The sequence below is a fragment of the Agrilus planipennis genome, unplaced genomic scaffold, assembly GCF_000699045.2.
Source record: "Agrilus planipennis isolate EAB-ADULT unplaced genomic scaffold, Apla_2.0 scaffold258, whole genome shotgun sequence".
NCBI classification, from domain to species: Eukaryota; Metazoa; Arthropoda; class Insecta; order Coleoptera; family Buprestidae; genus Agrilus; species Agrilus planipennis.
Genome location: NW_020442425.1, coordinates 290291 through 312629, shown reverse-complemented (window position 1 = coordinate 312629; position 22339 = coordinate 290291). Strand labels below are relative to the sequence as shown.

The following is a 22339-nucleotide window of genomic DNA, read 5'->3' as shown; positions in this document are numbered from 1 at the left end:
ATCTGATCAGTATCGAGTTGAGAGTGAGAGGGCATATACAATCAGTATTTTTTATTTTTGTTCTATTAAACACGAACAAGAAGCAGAAAAAAATGAATAGAATTATTCTAGATACTCAAGGATTTCATATTCCCGAACTAAACGGGTTTGTGCCGAAAAAATTGAGCATATTCGATGGAAATCGTACTGCTCATTTTGTTTTCCATATACCGTGTACACTTACATCGTTATCACAAGCCACGAAAAGAATGGTTCGTTGGATTGAAAAAAATAATCTCGGTATCAATTTCTACGATGGATATATAAGTCTGTCCCAGCTACGACCTATTTTAGAAAGATATTTATCTAATGCCGATGAAATATTTGTAAAAGGTCATCAAAAATATCAACTCGTAAAATCCTATTTACCTCAAGCTAATGTTATAGATTTAGGTTACAGTAACATTGTACCAAAGTTTAATAAAAAACCAGCGCATTGTATGTATCATACTAATAAAGACAATGTTTCTTGTTCTACGTCTAACTGTATTTTTATACATGAATACATATGTAAATAGATTTGTAATTGCAATAAAATTAATAAAATAATAACTGTATTTTTATATTTTGTAAATAGATTGTAATTACAATAAAATTAATATAATATTGAACCATAAAATAGACTTTTTTGTTCTATAACATTTATACATAAATTGCATTGGTATTTGTTGTTTTTGCATGTGTATGATCGAGATCTGCCGCCGCACGTGTCGTGTAATAACAGAGGCTTAAAAAATCCAATACTATAAACAAACAAGCCGATTACATCAGCCGTATAAACAAGCAGCAACTTGTTCGTACAGAAGTAATGCAAATATCAATAATAATAATAATATGTTATGCGATGGTCAAGGTCAGTAAAAACATCTGTTTATAAAGAAATATCGTTTCGAAATATTATTCACGACAAAATAATTTCCGTTCTTAAAAAAAAAAAATCGGATGGTAATTTCAGAAATGGTATAAATAGCGATACATTTTTATTTAAATATCAGTATCATACGAACATATTGTAACTGCGTCTGCAAATATACACCTACTACTAGCAATTATTAAAAAAGATCACTTTTGCGATGGATTCTTCACCTTTATTTCCAAATAATGCAGAAATTTCCGAAGACAAAACAGTAAATAGTACGTTGGATACAATTAATAAGATGGCAATGTGTGACCAATTTAAACCGATTTTACATATAAAAGACATGGTAAAGGACCAGCCTCTTCCAGTAATCAACATCTACCGTAGCAAAACAAGACACGGTAAATGTGTAGTGGTGGAAACCGAAAACAATACAATCTACTTGCCGAAACGAATGTACGAGTGCCTCACAGAAGAACGCATAGAATATATGAAGCATTCCCAGCTAACTATTACATACAAGGGAAGTAAAGACGTCGGCAAAGGTAAAGAAGCGGGGCTTTTTTCCTTTGAAAAGGCTTAATAATTTTTTGTTTTTTTGTAAAATATATTTTACTACTTATTTGTTTAATATCTTAATAAAAAACTGTGTAATGGAGCATAAAGAGTTTTTTTTTAACTTATTTGAACAAAGCCAGCATCAATTTGAAAATGCAAAATCCAGATTCGAATTGGAACAACTTCGAAATCAAAATAAAAAAAATATTCGATTATTAATGCAAAAGATTAAAGCTTGTCATAACGAAAATTCTCATATAAGCCTAAAAAGAGCATTGGAAAATATACTGTGTAAATTTAAATCTCTAAATCTAAAATTAATGTTAAAAATACTAAGTAACGGGCCTGTGTCTTTGCTTCCCACCGTTGACAATAAAAGAAAAACGAGAACGAAAGAACAAGCAGGTTGTTCATATAATACCCCGGAAAATAGGAATAGATCAAGTTCTAGAAGCAGTAGAATTCGATGGAACGAGGTAAATTTTTTTTTATAATATTTAGGATATTTTATTTTTCACATTTTTCCAGATTTCCTCCGCTTTTAAATCTCGCATTCGTACAGGAGTTATAACAAACTTAACACACAAAGAACCGAAAGTTTTCTTAGAGGACTGCTTCGAATTTATTTCATCTCGAATGAAAAATATACTGAAAACAATGATAAATGTGAAGATAAATTTAGAACTGTGCTGTATTTTTATCCAGCCGACTAAAGAAGAGACCTTTCCAAAATATTTCGCCACTCCAAATGTAACAGTTTCTAGATTTGATAATATTCCTCAAAATTTAACTCTACTATTAGAAAAGATCTTGAAAAAAGTAAGTTGCATAATATTAGAAAATATATCGATAGATACATAGATATTTCTTTTCTATTATTGCAGATTGAAGATTATCAGGAAAGCGGAAGTGGATTGGCCTTGTACAGTATCGAACATTTACTCGTTTGCATCAGTAAATATTCCCCGATAGGAGGAGGCGGCGGTGGTGGTGGTTCCCGAAACTCATTCCTCGAGTTGCCGGACCAAGTGCCGTGGAAAAAAAACGTATTAAACATTCGGAACGATGATCGAAGGTGCTTTGTTTGGTGCCTAATGGCTCATCTGTTCCCGGCTACGAACAAACCTGAATTAGTGAGTTCTTATCCTCAAGAGTTGCATTCATTTTTTAATTTACAAGGAATAGATATGCCTGTGAAAATTGCAAACATTCCGAAATTTGAACGTCAAAATCCTCAATTTTCCATAAACGTATTTTGCCTCGATAGCAAAAACAATAAAATTGGTGGTCCTATCTATCACACTAAATGTGTTAAAGAACATCACGTCAATTTACTATACTTGCAAAAGAAAATCAAAGCGCATTATTGTTTAATTCTAAATTTATCAACCTTGGTTAATAAGCAAAAAAATAAAAGTCATCATCGTATAGAAGTGTGCGATCGATGTTTAAATTACTTTTATAGTATAGAAAAGTATGAGCTTCATCAGCAGGATTGTAAACTTTTTGACTCTGTTCGTGTTATTGTTCCAGATAAATCGAAAGCAGTATTAAAATTTAAAAATTATCGAGCAATGTTGCGTAAACCGTTTGTAATATATTGCGACTTTGAATGCTTTACTATGCCGATATCGCATACTAAGCCAAATCCGCTTTCATCGTACGCTTATAATTATCAACAACATGTAGCATACAGCGTTGGCTATTATACCGTATGCTCCTTTAATGCTGTCTATAACAAATTCGATCTTTTCCGCGGAGCAAATCCTGCTGGTTGGTTTGTATCGCAATTGAAAGCAGAGAGTCAAAGAATTTATAACATTCTGTCTTCGGAAAGTTCTCATTCTCTCATTCCCCTCAACGAAGAGGAATTAGAACAACATAAATTAACAAACGAATGTCCTAATTGTTCTCTTTCATTTTCGAATACGAATCCAAAGGTAAAGCATCATTGCCACTATACCGGAAAATATATCGCAAGTATTTGTAATAATTGTAATTTGCAGATAAAAAAAAATTTTGAAGTAAAAGTGGTTTTCCATAATTTAAATTATGACTTGCACTGTTTTTTTCAAGAACTGGCTGCACAGGCGAACGTTAAACTTATTCCTTCCACTGCCGAAAAATATATATCGTTATCAGTTTATTTTGGATTAGTTCGTTTGGTGTTTATCGACTCTTTTCGTTTCTTACCCGATAGTTTAGACAATTTAGTAAAAATATTATCCAACGATAAACTAACACATAGGTACTTCTCAATTCTTTCCTATTATCGAACAATTTGATCTAGTCAAGAGAAAAGGCGTGTTTTATTATGATTACGTCAATTCATGGGCATCGTTAGAAAATACCAGTTTACCTCCTATTGAAGACTTCTACAGTAAATTAAAAGACAAAAATGTTTCTAACGAAGATTAGGCGCATGCATTATAGGTATGGGATTTGTTTAACTGTAGAAATTTGGACGAATATTCTGATCTATATTTGAAAACGGACATTTTGCTATTAGTGGACGTTTTTGAAAATTTTAGAAATTTCACAATGACCTATTATGGTTTAGATGCAGCCGAATTTTTAACAACACCCAGTCTCGCTTATTCAAGCGCTCTTAATACAACTAAAGCACGTATAGATTTACTTACACACATTGAGATAATATTACTTTTTGAAAAGGCAATAAGAGGCGGCATAACTCATTCCGTACATAGGTATGCTAAATGTAATAATCTCGAATTTCCTGACACATTTGATTCAGGCGAAAATGTCAGGTATCTAATGTATTGGGACGTGAATTCTCTCTATGGTTATGCTCAATGCCAAGCGTTACCCACAGGTAATTTTCGCCGGTTATCGCTGCAAGAAATTGAGTATATGGAAATCAAGTTGAAAACTGGCATTTTCCATAAGTCCGATAATAACAATGTTTAAAATTTGGATTGGTGTTAAAAAAATTCATCCAGTTATTGAATTTAGGCAGTCCGATTGGTTGAAAAGTTTTATAGATTTAAATACAGATTTTAGAATGAAAAGCAATAGTGACTTTGAAAAGAATTTATTTAAATTGATCATAAACTCGGTTTTCGGTAAATTTTTAGAACGTGATCGCAATAAAAGAGATATAAAAGTTGTAAACAATTGGCGAGCGGCTTCGAAATTAATTTCGTTACCTCATTTTAAGAGAGTTACTATCTTCAATGAAAATTTAATAGCGGTCGAATTGAAACGAACATGTATTGAAATGAACAAGCCCTTATTTCTCGGGTTCACCATATTAGAATTGTCAAAATTAAAAATGTATGATTTCCATCATGATTATATTCAAAGTAGGATTTCTCCTCACTTTCATCCACAACTTCTTTACATGGATACGGATTCCTTAATTTACCAATTTACGCGAACCGACAGTAATAGTAACACCTCTATTTACGACATTATACGCGAAGACGCNAATATCTAGGCTATACAATCAACCAATATGGTTATCAGCCACGTACAGAACGAATTAAAGCAATCACTAACTATAAGCAGCCTGAAACCATTCAAGAGCTACGAAGATTTCTGGGTGTAATCAATTATTACCGCAGATGCTTACCTGACGCAGCCAAACATCAAGCATCTCTTAATGAGTTTATCAAAGATTCAAAGAAAAATGATAAACGTAAAGTTCCATGGACGTCACAAACAATTCAAGCATTCGAGATGTGAAAACGAAGTGTAGCAGAAGCAACACTTATGTCTTTTCCAGATCCTAAAGCACCTTTAGTGCTCAGAACAGATGCTTCTGACGCGGCAGTGGGAGCAGTTTTAGAACAGTTCGTAGAACAGCAATGGAAGCCTATAGGTAGCAATACACAAGCTAATGCCGATGAAAACGAGGTAGTGTCGGTAGAATTCAAACTACCGCCATTTTGGAAACAAGATCCAGCACTTTGGTTCATCCAGGTTGATGCAGCATTTCATCGAAAAAAGATTACCAGTGACAATAATAAATATTGGACAGTCATTTCCTATATTGATCCAGAGTTATTGCAACATGTTTCAGATATAGTGAAAAAACCTCCTGCAACTTACAAATACAAAATGCTCAAAGAAAGTCTAATCAGTCGTCTAAGAACAACACAGGAACAACAGTTACAATTTTTACTTGACGATATCGAATTAGGAGATAATAAACCTTCACAATTGTTACGCAGAATGCAAGATCTAGCTGATAATAAAGTAACAGAAGATGTCCTACGTTCACTTTGGGTAAAACGTCTCCCAGCCAACGTTCGCTTTGTCTTATCTGCCAACGTAGAAACCAGCCTCACTGCAGCAGCAACCCTAGCTGATAGGTTAATTGAAATTAATCCAGTACAAAATGTGATGGCTGTCAGCAATCAAAAAGATGTTCCAGCAACAGTTCCAAGTAAACTGTCTGATGATCAACGATTAGACAAACTAGAGAAAGCAGTCGAAGCTTTGCAAGTGTCAGTAAAAGAGCTTACCAATAGCAGAAGAAGCCGTGATCACACACCAAGAAGCAGATCACGAGCAAAATCGCGTTCTTACGGCCGAACATCTACATTAAAGAATGGGATATGTTTTTATCATGAACGATTTGGTACCAAAGCAAACAAATGTGAAGATGGTTGCACCTTTATACAAAACCAGGGAAACTAAATAAGCTGTCCTTAGCGCAAACGGGAAGCGACAGCAGTTCACTCCAGAAGGAATACCGTTTGTATACTTACGATAAAATGAATAAAATAAAGTTTCTTGTAGACTCAGGTTCAATACTATCAGTATTACCTCGAGATCTCATCAAAACAAAACTAAACCCTGGTCCAATTAAATTATATGCTGCAAATTCCGGTGTCATAAATACCTACGGCAACAGAATCTTACAGGTAGATTTTGGTTTGCGCAGATCCTTCAAATGGTTTTTTATGATAGCAGATGTAAAAAAACCAATTATAGGAGCCGACTTTCTCAGTTATTTTGGTTTGATTATTCACCTTCGTGAGCGATGTCTCATTGATACTAATACGACTCTTACTGCAAAATGTGACGTAATGCGAACTTCCACGTTCAGCATCTCCACTCTCAATCAACAAAACATTTATTCTAACTTATTGAAAGATTTTGTTGACATTACAAAGCCTGCTACAACTCCACGCACAGAAGCCACTTCCCCAGTTGCTCATTATATCGAAATTAGTGGATCTCCAGTTTTTGAACGTCCTAGGAAGTTAGCTGGTGAAAAGCTAGAAGCACTTCATCTTGAAATCGAGTTTATGCTCGAACAACACATCATAAGAGCTTCAAGAGGTCCATGGGCAAGTCCAGTCCATCTCGCACCTAAAAAAATCGATGGATGGCGCGTTTGTGGGGACTACAGAAAATTAAATGCTAAAACAACACCCGATAGATACCCACTACCGCTTCTTCAAGACTTATTTCAGCGTCTTCATGGAAAAAAAGTATTCTCAACTTTAGATTTAGTAAGAGCATACCATCAGATTCCCATGGCAGAACAAGACATTCAAAAAACTGCAATCAACACACCATTTGGTATGTATGAATATGTTGTTATGCCATTCGGGTTACGCAATGCATCACAGACATTTCAAAGGTTTGTTGATTCTGTCTTCAGAGGTCTTGAATTTGTCTTTGTGTACATAGACGATGTGATCGTCATGTCAGAAAACCATGAGCAGCACCAAGATCAGCTAGAGCAAGTTTTCCATCGACTTCGAGAGAACAAATTAGTCATAAACGTCAGCAAATGTGTTTTTGGTCAAGAACAAGTGCAATATCTAGGCTATACAATCAACCAAGATGGTTATCAGCCACCTACAGAACGAATTAAAGCAAACACTAACTATAAGCAGCCTGAAACCATTCAAGAGCTACGAAGATTTCTGGGTGTAATCAATTATTACCGCAGATGCTTGTCTGACGCAGCCAAACATCAAGCATCTCTTAATGAGTTTATCAAAGATTCAAAGAAAAATGATAAACGTAAAGTTCCATGGACGTCACAAACAATTCAAGCATTCGAGATGTGAAAACGAAGTGTAGCAGAAGCAACACTTATGTCTTTTCCAGATCCTAAAGCACCTTTAGTGCTCAGAACAGATGCTTCTGACGCGGCAGTGGGAGCAGTGTTAGAACAGTTCGTAGAACAGCAATGGAAGCCTATAGGCTTGTTCTCAAGGAAACTAAATTCAACTGAACAAAAATACAGCACTTATGATCGAGAACTGCTAGCAGTTCATTCAGCCATAAAGTTTTTCCAACATTTCCTAGAAGATCGTACATTTATTACGAAAACTGATCATAAGCCTCTTGTTTATGCATTACACAGAAAATCCGAGCAAGCTTCATCTCGTCAACTTCGACAGCTGTCATTCATATCACAATTCAGCACAGAAATAGTCTACGTAAAAGGTGAAGATAACATTGTGGCAGATGCATTGTCAAGGATAAATCAAATTAACATGCCAACAGTACTTGGTCCACAAGAGATTCAACGAGCTCAAGCTGATGACGAAGAACTTAAAAACCTTTTAGAAAATTCTAACTCTTCATTGAAATTACAACGTCTCAATGTTGATCCTGAACAAAATGTCTTCATTTATTGTGATATTTCTTCTGGCATTGTTAGACCATTCATTCCTAAGAACCTCTGCAAAACAGCTTTTGAAACAATTCACGGTTTATCTCATCCAAGCGGCAGGACAACGAGCAAACAATTAAAAACAAAATACATCTGGCCTGGAATAAAACGAGATGCCCTAGCTTGGTCACGTGGTTGCTTATCGTGTCAGGATGGATCTTCATCGTCCGAGGCGAATGGTTCTTCTTCGTCACCTGATTCTGCCAACACGATTCTTTTTTTAGTTTTACGAGCAGACTTTCTTGAAGCTTCTGCGTTTTTTTCAGCTACAATAGCTTTTAGTTGTGTTATATCTGGAGATGAATTCAGTATTCCGAATTTGCCTTTCTTACGGTTCACAAATCTTTTCGTTTGCGAACATTTGGGCAATGGAGATATATCTGCAATCGTTAAAGTTGCTTCAGTTCGATTGTTAGATTGGGAGCTCTTTGGATCTGAAGGTTCTCCATCGGTCTGGACATTTGTCTGCGAGCTCACTGGTACTGAAGGCCCTGCATCAGTCTGTTCATTTGTCTGAGAGCCCTCAGGCGCTGAAGGCCTTGCTTCGGTTTGGTTATTTGTCTGAGAGCTCTGAGGCGCTGAAGGCCTTGCTTCGGCTTGGTCTCTTGTATGAGAACTCTCCGGCGTTGAAGGCCCTGCTTCATTTGGGTCACTTGTCTGAGAACTTTTCGACGGTGCAGGCCCTGGTTCGTTTGGATCATTTGTCTCAAAGCTTACAGGTACTGAAAGCCCAGCCTCGTTTTCATCGTTTATCTGAGAGCTCACAGGTGCAGAAGGTTCTGCCTCAGCTTCGGCTTGAGACTGGGAGGTCTGGTCAGTGACGTCTGAAGGTGCAAACATGAGATGGCATACATACTGGGTGAGATGGCATATACCCTATGCCGTCTCATCTGACAGGTACTTAATNAGTGATGTGGCCGTTCAGTACAAACTTCTGATACCAATCGTGAGAGGCGCGAGTGTGCCGGCGTGAGCAGTTGGTAGCAATGAAAAGAGAAGAGCGAGGGGTTATCTATGGTGACAGAAAGTTGACACGACGCGAGAGCTGCGGTCTGAAAGTATTTCCTAAGTTGTTTTTTTTGTTAGTTACCATTTGTATTTAGTGAGAGTTAATAAATATAATAATTATTTCAAACGGTTGCTCCCATCTTTTAAATAGATAGCCCAAAGAATCTATAGTATTGCTACTGTATTGCAAATTTTTACCGCTTGATGGTGGTGTGTGAGCTCGTGTGTATGAGCAGGTGCTTCCCTGCCGATAACGTGTAACGGGTATACTTTTATAATTGCACGTTTTGTGTATGCATATAAAATTATGGTAAGTATATTATAATTATCTATATACCTTTATGTTAAAGGTTTATTTGTAAGCGATTTAAAAAAAAAAACAAAAGTAACAACAGCAAATCGAAGCGGCGTCGACGAGTCGCTGATTCATCTGGAAATAGTAGTGAGGAGTTGACCATGAAATGGTATTCATTGTGTTTTGATTTTGAGAAATGTAATCTTACGGTCGGGAACGCGACGGAAGGAAAGTCGTGAAATACTTGACTGATATATGTTTTACTAGTGAGAGAGTTTATGTACAGACGCCTTGTAGTCAACATTTAAAATAAAGACTTTGAACTAGGACGAGAATTTTTCCCCACGGAAACGGGTTACTTTGGCCCGAGCTAAAGTTATACATATATACTGAAAAGTCTTTACGCTTTTCGCATGTGCGAACTTTTAAATTTATTGCAGAATGAACACAGAAAAAAACATGCCATACATATATAAAAGAAAAGTAGGAAGCCGCACCTACGTGAACTACAGTGATGAAAAGTTAGAGCTCTGTTTAAACGAAATTAGAGATAAGACCATGACTCTAAGGCAAGCAGCGGAATATTTCAATATTCCCAGAAGCACAATAGAAAATAAGTTAAAAAGCAGATTTCCGTTGAAACCCGGACGCCCAACGATTTTTACGCAAGCCGAGGAGAACTCCTTTGCGGAGCACCGAATATGGATTCTTGGAAACTGAGTCAGATTTTCGTTTTATTATAAAGGCCTATTTGGGTACTCAAGGTCGAACTGTACGAAATTTCAAGGACAATTTATCAGGAAAGGATTGGACAAAGCTGTATCTCAAACGACATCCCGAACTTTCTGTCCATTTCGCTTCTAACATAAAAAAAGTTAGAGCGTCTTTTAGTGAGGATATTATTAGTGAATACACTGATAATCTGAAAACTGTCATAGAAGGCGTGCCCCCTGATCAAATCTACAATTATGACGAAAGTAATCTTACTGACGATCCAGGACTCTCTCGAGTAATATGCCGACGGGGATGTAAATATCCAGAGAGGGTGATGAACTCGTCCAAATCAAGCACGTCGGTCATGTTTTGCGGAAATGCTGCAGGAGTTGCTGTTCCACCATACATCAAATCTGTGGTTCATTGGACAGAAAACGGTCCACAGGGAGCATGATATAAGCGGACTAAACATTGCTGGATGGATGGCGCAACCTTCGAGGAGTGGTTTACTGTACACCTTTTGCCCATCTTGCGACGACAACCAGGAAAAAAGGTGCTAATCGGAGACAATCTTAGTTCAAACATCAGTCCAAAAGTGTAAAAATTACGTGCAGAAAACTAAACAGCTTTTGTGTGTTTACCACCTAATTCTAGTAATTTAACATAGCTCCTCGATATAGCGTACTTTCGGCCCCTAAAAATTAAATGGAGGCAAGTGCTGACTACCTCAAAACAATCCGAAAACAAAGCACTCGAAGAGCTTGAACCGGCAGTTCCTCAAAACTTAAAATCAGGATTCAGAAAGGCAGGCATAGTTCCCATAAATAAGCATGAAATTTTGAACCGCTTACCTAGTCAAGATCGCAGCAACGTCAACGCAAAAATAGGGGTGGCTTTCTTAGAAAGGCTCGCGGAAAACAAAATGGAGCTGAGAACGCCTCAAAATAATCGCAGGAAAAAGTTAGCTGTTCCTCTTTTCCAAAGTATTACATCTGAAGCTTTGGAAAGTCATTTAAGAGATTCCACGCCTCAAGTGACTGGCAAAAAAGGAAGATCGAAAAAAACGAAGCCTATTGCCTGTTCAGGGAATAGTCCTATGTCGATTGATTTCTTTTCGAATAATGCAAACGATATAGAAAAATTTGAAAGCAATGAAGAAGAAATTCATGAACCTGTCACTTCAACCACTAACGAATCGGACGTAGTCATTACGGAAAAACAAAATTCTTCACTGAGAGACCAGATAACTGCAGGAGATTTCGTTATTGTAGTTTTTAATGACATGGAATATCCAGGAAAAGTCGTCACAGTGGAAGATGATGGAGCAGTTGTTGATTGTATGCAAAAAGGAAACAAGTTCTGGAGATGGCCGAAACAGAAAGATATTTTAATGTATAAATGGTGTGACATAAGGAAAAAGATTTCGGTTCCCAAAGAATTAAAGAAAGGTTTTTTTAATGTTTTAGGACTTGATTTGTATTAATGTAACATTTTTTACTGCTTTTTCATCAATAAAACTATTTTTTGCGTATTTTACACACACAAGCATACTTTTACATGTTACAAAGGCGTATCATCAAAACGAATGCAAAAATGTAGATTTGAAGTTCCTTTTATGCCATTTAAGACAACAATGTTCTTGACACCGATGAAAGACACTGAAGATGGATTTAAAGTGTATCAAGCAAAATATAATAATCTCAGAGGAAAATTATGAATACGATGATTTCCAAACATTTTATGAAGATAATAATATGCATTCAGATCAAGAGTATGCTGATATTATTCGTGCTGGAATCAATCGACCAAAAGTTTTTCCGAAGCGTCAACCCAATGAAAAATGGCACAATCCCTTTAATCCATTTATATTAAACATTGTTAAATCTTATACAAACTTTCAATTTATAACAGTATTCGTGCGCGGCTTACGTCGTAGAGTACCTCAAAAAAACGAATAGAGGTGTTAGCAATTTACAAAGAAAAATAATTGAGATCATGGATGAACACCCAGAATTTGATATATTTGAAGTTAATAAAAATATAAGTATCAATCTTTTGAATTATACTGAGGTAACGATGGAATATCGGTAATAAAATATTTCTACTTTTGCGTGACAATGCAAAAAATATGGTCAGCGCTATGCGGGGTAAATTTGAATCTTTAGGCTGCGTGTCACACACAGTTGGTAGTGAAAGATGCATTGTTTTCGGAAGAAGAACATGAACAAATCATTAAAACTTGCAGACATATAGTAGGGCACTTCAGACGAAGCGAGCAGGCTTCTAGAAAATTGACTGAATGTGAAAATCAATGCGGATTACCACTTACACTCATTAATTCAGGATATTGAAGTTAGATGGAACAGTACTTACAACATGTTAGCAAGATTGTTTGAACAAAAAACTGCCATAAATTTATACAGCTTGGAACATGGCCATATTGACATTCTTTCGCCTTCGGACTGGGAAATTATAAAGAATCTTACAGAGGTACTAAAGTTCTTTTATGAAGCTACACTTGATCTGTCATATGATAACGCATGCATATCTCTTGCAATTCCTTTGATATCACTGTTAAATAGAAAGCTGCAAACTAGAGACGAAAATGAAAGTAAAATAATGAGAATCATGAAAACACGGTTGCATGAATCACTGACACGACGATTTGCATACGTCAAAGGACATCCTGCTCTAAAAACTTCAACATTGCTGGATCCAAGGTTTAAAAGTACATATTATCTCATTTCTGATGAAGTTGACATTACTACTCTGGAAATAGAAAACCATTTAAAGATGTCACGTTAGCGATACAATAAGTGAAAACTGTCATTCTGAAGAACCACAGCCATCCTGTTCATCTAGAATAGCTTATTCAGAAAAAGGAGAAGGGCTTTGGGACTCCGATGATAAATCTACTTGTCACTTAATAGAAACCTCTGGTGTGGAGAACTGTGATTGTGTATCTCAAATTAAGCTAACTATTCAAGCATACTTGTCAGAGCCTAGGCTACAGAGAAGTGCAGATATTTATTCTTACTGGGAATCTAGTCCACTTCTGTCTTTGAGAAAGGTGGCACTGAAATTCTTATCAGCTCCACCGACGAGTGTTTCCAGTGAACAATTATTTAGTACTGCTGGACAAATTTATTCAGACAGGAGGAGCAATCTGCAAGGCGAAAATGTAAAAACTATTGTTTCTCACCTATAACATAAGATTGTTTAACTATGAATACTAATAAGAAATAACGATTACAGGTACCTACTTGAAATTATTAGTAGTCGTCGCCTTTTGCAATATTATGATCACGATTAGTTTATAATTTAGTCGTTTACCTTTTGTTTCTGTTGAAGTTTAGTGTCATTCAACATGACGAATTAAGTTTAGAAGAAGTTAATTTGTTCTTAATTAAGATAAAAGTGATTTATTTTGTTTTGTTTATTACTTAAATATTAAGTTCCTATACCTATTGTGATATTAGGTAACAATAACAAAAGTAATTTTATGTTTAATATTATATAAAAAAAAGCATGAATAATCTTCAAAAGAAAAATGAGTCTAGTCTACTATACTTACACAAATAAACATGTCACCTATTTTAAGTATTTTTAAGGCGCAATTAAAGTATTTCCTTAAATGAGGGGTTGTTATGTTGATTTTGATTTGATTATCAATAAGTGAAAATGTCAAAGAGTGTAGAGCTATGTGATTTAAAGATAAAAAATAAAACTGACTGATTATAATAACGTTTCCTTTATTTTTCTCTCGAAACATGAACCTTATAAGGAAGTTTCGGTTTCGGTTTCGGCCGAAACTGAGACCGTTGCNCAACATCTCCTCACCGAGAAATACCATTCGTCAAGGGACGACTTACGCTGAAGCCACTAGCAAAGAAGTGAACCCTAGTTGTGTATCCGACAAAGGGGGCTCACCGCTCCAATAACTAAACAACTGTACGCTTATCTTCCAACCAACGAGCGCTTATGTGTAAAGAGAATTAGTGCTAGTGCAATTAGTAAAATTGTAAAAATTACAAAATAAATCTCTTTATTTTCATTAATACTGCTTCAATCTCAATTAATAAAACTATTGGCGATCACGTTTTAATTCTTTTATGAATGAAACAAATCGTCCAGAATGAAGGAATAAAATATTAATAGCGTAGTATTTTAGTATGATAGCGCATAAACCCGATTGCTCAGATAGTGCTCATAGCTATGTGTATATACTCTATGCGCTCTATAAGTCTTAAACTATTACCGATCACGTTTTTTGTTGTGAAAAATTAGTACACTTAACGCTTTAATTCAAGTTACAAAAAAAAAGGTTACTCAAACACCGATTTGAAATTCCTTCCGGTTTGCTATACGTAAAAGGAGTTCCGTTGTGACCGTCGTGTAGGACGGACGTGTTTTTTCGTACAACGTGCATTAAGTCGGGTACAGTAATACAAAATATAGGGTTGTTCGGAAAGTCATTTCGTTTTTTTTTGTGGAAATGAAAGACAGTTTTCGTATAATAAACAAATACTTTATTAAATTATATATTGACCGTTCTGGTCCAACACCTTTTGCCATCTTTCTGGTAGTAGCATAATTCCACGCTCATAAAATTTTTGGTCTTTGCTGGCAAAAAACTGATCGAGGAGGTTTTTGACCTCCTCATTTGAGGTGAAGGTTTTACCGTCTAAAAAATTTTGGAGTGACCGGAACAAATAATAATCCGATGGTGCCAGGTCTGGAGAATATGGTGGGTGTAGCATTGTATCCCATTCAAGCTGTAAAAGCTTTTGGCGAGTGACCAAACTTGTGTGAGGTCTCGCGTTGTCTTGGTGAAACACTACACCTTTCCTGTTGATTAGTTCTGACCTTTTCTGTTGAAGTGCATCATTCAGTTTGTCCAGCTGATGACAGTAGACTTCCGAATTAATCGTTGTGTTATCCGGTAAAAGCTAAAAAAAAACGATTCCTTTAAAATCCCACCAAACAGACAGCATCACCTTTTTTTGGTGAATATCGGCTTTGGAAATGGTTTGAGCCGGTTCATCTTTTTTGCTCCATGACCTCTTGCGTTTGACGTTGTTGTATACAACCCATTTTTCGTCCCCAGTGATGATGCGCTTCAAAAACGGATCATTTTCGTGACGTTTGAGAAGCGAATCGCAGACGTCAATGCGGCGACACAGATTTCTCTCTGTGAGAACATGGGGAACCCATACATCGAGCTTCGAGGATAATCCCAGGCCTTTCAAGTGGTCATAAACTGTTGAATTTGATAAATTTAACCTCAATCCGATCTCACGTGTTGTTATTCGCCGGTTCACATCAACTAATGCCTTTATCGCGTCTTTATCAGCTTCAACCGGCCTTCCCGAACGTGGTGCATCTTCGACATCAAAATTGCCGGATCGAAATTTAGCGAACCAGTTCTGGCACTGGCGTACTGTCAACACACCTTCTCCATACACATCAGTCAATTTCTTTCTGGCTTGAACAGCATTTTTACCCTTTCTGTAGTAAAACAGTAAGATATGTCGAAAATGCTGCTTATCGCTCTCCATATTTAAAAGGGCACCAACCAAAAACTACTGCGTAGAATTAATTGGAATTTTTCACACACAAGCCTTGCTATATGAGCTCTCAAAGCATATAAAAATTATACGGCTTAAATGTGAAGTTGGGTGCAAAAGAATACAATTAAATCCTCTGTCGGGAAAAAAAACGAAATGACTTTCCGAAGAACCCACAGTTTAATGTAAATCATGTTAGAACAGAAATATAATCAACAATATGGATAAACAACCTCAGCAGAAAGAATCTTCTTATAGTGTTGAGAAATTAAATGAAAAGAATACCATGAGTGAAGACATTCGCGTAGAAAGACAATCTTAGAAATCGCTAGACTCATACCTAAAGGTTAGCAGAAACGCTGCCAGTCATACAACACCAACCAAACTAAGGAAACGTGGCAGACCTAAGGAGGTTCTTTCTACCAATACAGAAATGATCAAACAAGGTAACAACAGCAATATAATTATAAATAAAGACCAACTAATCAATCATAATGGCGATTTGGGCGTTGGCTCGACAGAAGCGCCATATCGTCTTAAAAAGCCGAACGAAGTACCGACATCACACTCAAGCACACAGGTAGAAGAACAGTTCCCTGTTATTCAACCTAATCCCTCCGGTACACCACCTCAAGATGTCGCCATGGTACCAACGTCAAACCAATTCGAAATATTAGACAGCAACTGTCTCCGTAAATTGATTGGGTCAAAACCTACGCTAAGGAAAACCATCCTAAACATTGAAGAATCCATCACAATCAATATTAATAAAGACTTCGAAAACACAAGAAAAGAACCACAGCCTCCACCCATAACTATAACAGACAAAGCCATCCTATCGTCCAAAGAAGGGTTAAAATGTATTGACAAAATAGTGGGAACTACAAACTCTTGTTGCAAACTTAACAACTTCGTACAGCGCGCGTACATCAAAACTTCATCGAACGAGGCTCACAAAATAATTTTGAAGTTTTTGCAGGAGGAAAACGTGAGCTATTTTACATATAGTCGCAAAGCTGACAGATTAAAGGCTAAGAAATTTATAATTAAAAACGTATATTTACCAGACTTCTCCGAAGCAGAAATCATAGATAATATCTCCCAGAAACAGGGAATTAAGCCACGTCGACCAATTAAATATCGAAGTAATGTAACCCTATTACTAATTTTTGATGCCGTTGTCCCGGATGAAGCCGTGTGGAAAATTGAAAATGTAATGAGACAGAGGCTGAAAATTTAACGTTTTCGCAACAAAACCGACGCAGTCACCCAGTGTAAAAATTGTTATCAGTTTGGGCATGTCAAAATTAACTGTGGACAAGAACCTAAATCTGAAACAGAAACCATATTTATCGATGATGGCAACGAGATGTAGGTGTGCTATAATTGTAAAAAACCTGGTCACACGGCTCGCAACGCAATGTACGAAACCTTTAAAAAAGAAATGGCACGCAAACGAAAGGAGCGAGAGGATCTTGTTTGCAATAACAGAAAGGAACGAGCAACAGATAGCATCCCATTGCACAATCAACTAGAAAAAAACAACATCTCCTCACCGAGAAATACCATTCGTCAAGGGACGACTTACGCTGAAGCCACTAGCAAAGAAGTGAACCCTAGTTGTGTATCCGACAAAGGGGGCNGGATGAAGCCGTGTGGAAAATTAAAAGTGTAATGAGCCAGAGGGTGATAATTGAACGTTTTCGCAACAAAACCGACGCAGTCGCTCAGTGTAAAAATTGTTTTCAGTTTGGGCATGTCAAAATTAACTGTGGACAAGAACCTAAATCTGAAACAGAAACCATACTTATCGATGATGGCAACGAGATGCAGGTGTGCTTTAATTGTAAAAAACCTGGTCACACGGCCCGCAACGCAATGTGCGAAACCTTTAAAAAAGAAATGGCACGCAAACGAAAAGAGCGATAGGATTTTGTTCGCAATAACAGAAAGGAACGAGCAACAGATAGCATCCCATTGCACAATCAACTAGAAAAAAACATCTTCTCACAGAGAAATACCATTCGTCAAGGAATGACTTACGCTGAAGCCACTAGCAAAGAAGTGAACCCTAGTTGTGTATCCGACAAAGGGGGCCAATACATACAAACAATAGACTCGACACAAAGCATGTTTCATAACCTCAATTATAGGGACAAACTGCTTGAAACTATGGAGAAGTACACTCAATATGACATTCCTGAAGTCGCCCAACTCTGTATTAAAATTACGGCCACAGTCTTGAACTTATCACTTTCAAATACTGCTGTAAGTCAAAAGTGCATGGCTTTTGTCAGACAAATAATCCAAGCAATAGCCTTACATGGATAATTTGACCATATTGCACTGTAATATACAAGGTCTTAGATCCAAACCACAGGAATTGCTTCAGCTAATTCTAAAACACAAACCTGACATTGCAGTAATTAATGAACTTAATCTTCGCAATAAACAATTTAAGGACAACATTCAGGGTTATCTAAAGGTACAGGACATTCTTGCACCCCATTTGGGGACTTGAATCTACATCAGGGAGGAGCTAACTTGGGTCCAGGAACATCTTCTACCGGATGATGTCAATGAACGTGAAATAGAGGGCTGTAGAATCCGCATAAACTTAATCAATAACACCAAACTATCTGTAGCTGGAATTTACATACCAAATAAAATTGAAAAACACACAGCACAATCGACTTTGCAGTTTCTAGTCTCCATGGTAATAGGAGGACTACGGCCAAATCGGAAGATGACGTTGGGTCGGACCATATTCCCTGGATCTTGAAAATTGAAAAACAGCCTTCGAGGACAACCAAAATGTTTCGCAATATCAATCTTCTTGATAAAAAGAAATATAAAGAAACTACGAATGAATTGACAGCTCAGTACTCATGGAAAATAGAATCCAATGCTGATTGTGAGGATCAGATCCAAAAAATTGAGCAAGTAATTCATACGGCGTTGGATGAACTATGCCCAAAAAAACAAATAACACCAGGAAGCTCCAATTAACTACCACCCGAATTGCAATCTAAAATCAGAGAGCGGAATGGGCTACGTAATTTCTGTAACCGATTTTATTCGACAGTAGCCCATCAAAGGTTGCAAGACCTTAAGGAGAGCATAAAAGAAGAGCTCCGCGAAGTCAAGCAACAACAGTGGACAAAAATCCTAAATAGTAAAGAAAATCATAGGAAAAAACTATGGAAAATATAAAAGAGCATTAAAAGCTCAGACCGACCACTGCCCTACTTAAAAACCGCCACTATAGAAGACACAGCAAACAGGCTGATGGACGCAGCATTAGTCAAAACGTCGCAAGTTGCACAAGATGACAAAACCTCCCTCGCTTTGACACCTTCGTCATTTTCCTTAAAAATTAATAGCATGCCAACGTTCCCTCTTCACAAACAACCCAAAACCATACCGTTCCTTTTTCTACCTACACTAAACATAGACAAACACTTACAACTAAAATAAAAATAATAATACTACTAACTACGCTTTCTTAATTCCATTTTAACATTAACTTATACTACATTCGGCCATCTTGCGCAAACATTTGCCCTCAGATGTATTCGGTCTCGTCGGCCTTGACAAATTCGGTTTCATCTCCTGCAGCCCTAGGCTTCCTAGTTGGGTTCTTTTAATGGCCACCCACTCGCCCTCGTATCGATTTGGCATCTTTCGTTTTTTGTCATAGCCACGCTTGTTAGAATCCTGAATATTTCCTATGGTATTTTTTGCTTCCGCTCTTAATTCATCCGTATCCTCCTCAAATATGGCTGTCCATTCTTGTTGTATCAGTTCCTTAATGTTGTTGTCGTCCTTAAGCCGGGCGTTAACCCCGAATAACACGGTGCTTTACCTGTACCTCGGTTTGGGGTAGCATTTAAATATTTGTGTGCCGTCTCAATGTATTTGTACCAATTCTCGGGGATCGGAGAGGTTAATTTGGTAAGAAGAGGAAGTAGAGTCCGATTTACTCTCTCTACCTGCCCGTTACCCCTTGGAACACCCGTCACAATAATTGTGTGTTCGATTTTTTCTGTCTCACTATTCGTCGAGGGTTTCAAAAAACGACGGATTGCTTCGTTAAACGGTCAATAACTTCAGCGGCATCAGTAGACTTTGTTGGATACAACCAAATAAATTTACCTACCTACACCTACATCTTTAAACAATAATCCGTTTCTCAGTAAGTATCCGTCGGCTTGATTACGGTTGGTCTCGTCTATTATTGTTTTCAATTCTGCATCATGTTCTTGTTGATCTCTGAGACGTGTAATCAAATCGACTTCACTTTCACATATAAGAAACGTACTAGGCAAAGGGTTGCGTTATAGTGCGTCAACATGCCGTATGCTTTTCCTTGACCTATCACACAATTCGTAATTAAATTATTGTAATATTTCAGCCCAACGGGCTGCACGCACACAAAGCTCTTTTTTCTTTATAGTCATAACAAACGTTCGACAATCGGTAATAATCTTAAATCTAATTCCTAATAAATACCTTCCAAAGTTAGTTAGTGCTTTAACATTAGCTAATACTTCTAATTCGTAACTAGCCTACCTCCTCTCAGTCTCGGTAGTCTTTCCGCTAGCAAAGTAAACCGGATGGAACATATTATCATTCTCGTCTAATTGCATTAAAATTGCTCCGTAACCGTACTGCGATGCATTGGTTTGTAACTCAGTCTCTGCATCTACCCTATATATTTAAGTATAGGCTTACTAAATAGTGCGGTTTTAATTGATTCAAAAGCTTCGACTTCGCGAGCTCCAAAGTAATATTTCGAGTCCTTCTTCAATAAATCAGTTAGTGGCCTGGCTATTGAGGCATATCCTCTCACGAATTTTCGGAAATATCCCGTTAGCCCGAGAAAGCTCTAGACATGCTTGACGCATGTGGGACCCGGGAAATTGCTTGCCGCCAAAGTTTTTCGTTCAGATAGTCGTATAGCATCATGCACAACAATATATTCGAGATATTCTATTTGTCGTTGCAAAAATGGGAATTTTTCCCTGTTAATGTTTAACCCATGCTGACTGGCCACATTTAAAACTTGTTTCAATCTTTTCATCGCTACGTTCATGCTATTGGCTAATATTATTAGATCATCCATATACGTCACGATTATTTTTTCTTTTATGAGTTCTTGAAACGCGACTTTTATAAATTTCTGGAAAATTATGGGCGATACACATAGTCCAAGAGGAGTCTTAAGGAACTCATACTGGCCTGTGGGAGTGACAAATGACGTACATTTCTGACTTTTTTCGTCCATTGGAACATGGAAGAACCCGTTCTTTAAATCAGTAGTTGAAAAGATTTCCGCTCCTTGTAACGCATTTAATTGATCATTTATGAGCGGAAGAGGGAAATGTGATTGTAATATCAACTTGTTGAGCGCGCGATAGTCTATACATATTCTCGTGGAGCCGTTTCTTTTTTTAACCAAAACAATCGGACTTGCATATTCCGAATTAGAGGGTTTAATAACACCTTCGTCAAGCCACACGCTTGTTAATTCGTCTACTTCTTGTTTTTCTTCTGCTGACAGTCTTCGCGGCCTTGATCCCACCGGTACCTCGCTACTCAATATAATTTTTGTTCTAATTCCGATGTCGCGCGTTTTTTCCGGCTTATAATCGGTTATCATTTTCTTTACTTCATCACGGCAACATTTATCATTAATATAGGATAGTTCGATGTCATTAGCTTCAGAGATAGTATTTTTGGCAAAAATTTCTAAACAACTTTCCGATTTTACATCGTAGAGCTTTAAAAAGAATACGATTTCCTGTCGCACACGCAATTCAACTTTATCTAAAAAATCGGTTTCTAACAACAAACCGCGCTTAAGTGCTTCCTTCGGTACTACATGAAACGTTACTAGAAATCCATCACCGTCAACTTTCATACGTTTTGTAAACTCACTCAGTGTTACGTTACCAGTGGATCCGAGACCTTCAAACTTAAGTTTACGCTTTCCCAAAACAAGAGATCCTATTTTTTCATATTAAGTTCATAAAGTTAAATCGCTACTTGTATCCACTAAAACTACAAACTTACGGTCCTCTACTACAACTTCTTTCACGTAATTTTGCTTGTTTAGTCTTGATACAACAAAAGCTTCCTTATTCTTCCCGCGCACTTCGCGGCAAAGTGCCAGAACCCGTTGCATTTAATGCACTTTACTTCCTTTTCATTCGTTGGACACTCGGCACTCAAAATGGTCTTTTTCACCACAGTTGTAACATCTTTTCACCTTGACAGCTGAACATCCCTCGGTGTGTCTGTTCCCTACGTCCCTGGCATTGTGGCGTCTACCACCGTCGTCCTTCTTGGCCGGTGCTTTACTTTTGCTCTTCATATCGCTTTAATGCCTCGTATTGCGTCAGCTTCTCCTTTAATTGTCTTATGTTCTTCGCGCGATACAGTAAGGTTTGCGGTTTTATTTGCGGCCTCATCAGGTATTCCCTGAATTATGTATTGCATTACAGACTGCGTATCCACCATCGCTTGACTCGCGATTTCCAACATTCTGTACACATCTTGTTGGTGAGTTTCATCTGTTCTCTTTTTACGCTGCGACAATTCCTGATGTATGTGGTAACTATCTACGACTTCATCTA

At 37.2% G+C, this 22339-nt stretch overlaps 1 protein-coding gene across 1 annotated transcript; it reads left to right on the top strand.

Moving 5' to 3' along the window:
* Nucleotides 1-1793: 1793 nt before the first annotated feature.
* LOC112906302 lies at nucleotides 1794-18032 on the top strand. The gene is made up of 6 exons (XM_025980209.1): nucleotides 1794-1918; nucleotides 1979-2275; nucleotides 2341-3704; nucleotides 7092-7365; nucleotides 8534-8836; nucleotides 17715-18032. The coding sequence occupies exons 2-6, from the start codon at nucleotides 2093-2095 to the stop codon at nucleotides 18030-18032; spliced, it is 2442 nt and encodes an 813-aa protein (XP_025835994.1). The 5' UTR covers nucleotides 1794-1918; nucleotides 1979-2092.
* Nucleotides 18033-22339: the final 4307 nt, after the last annotated feature.

Coding starts and splice junctions, on each gene's coding strand:
- LOC112906302 (XM_025980209.1), top strand. CDS start 2,093: ATGAAAAATATACTGAAAACAATGATAAATGTGAAGATAAATTTAGAA. Junction 2,276..2,340: donor TAGAAAAGATCTTGAAAAAA/GTAAGTTGCATA, acceptor CTATTATTGCAG/ATTGAAGATTATCAGGAAAG. Junction 3,705..7,091: donor AACGATAAACTAACACATAG/GTACTTCTCAAT, acceptor TTCTGTCTTCAG/AGGTCTTGAATTTGTCTTTG.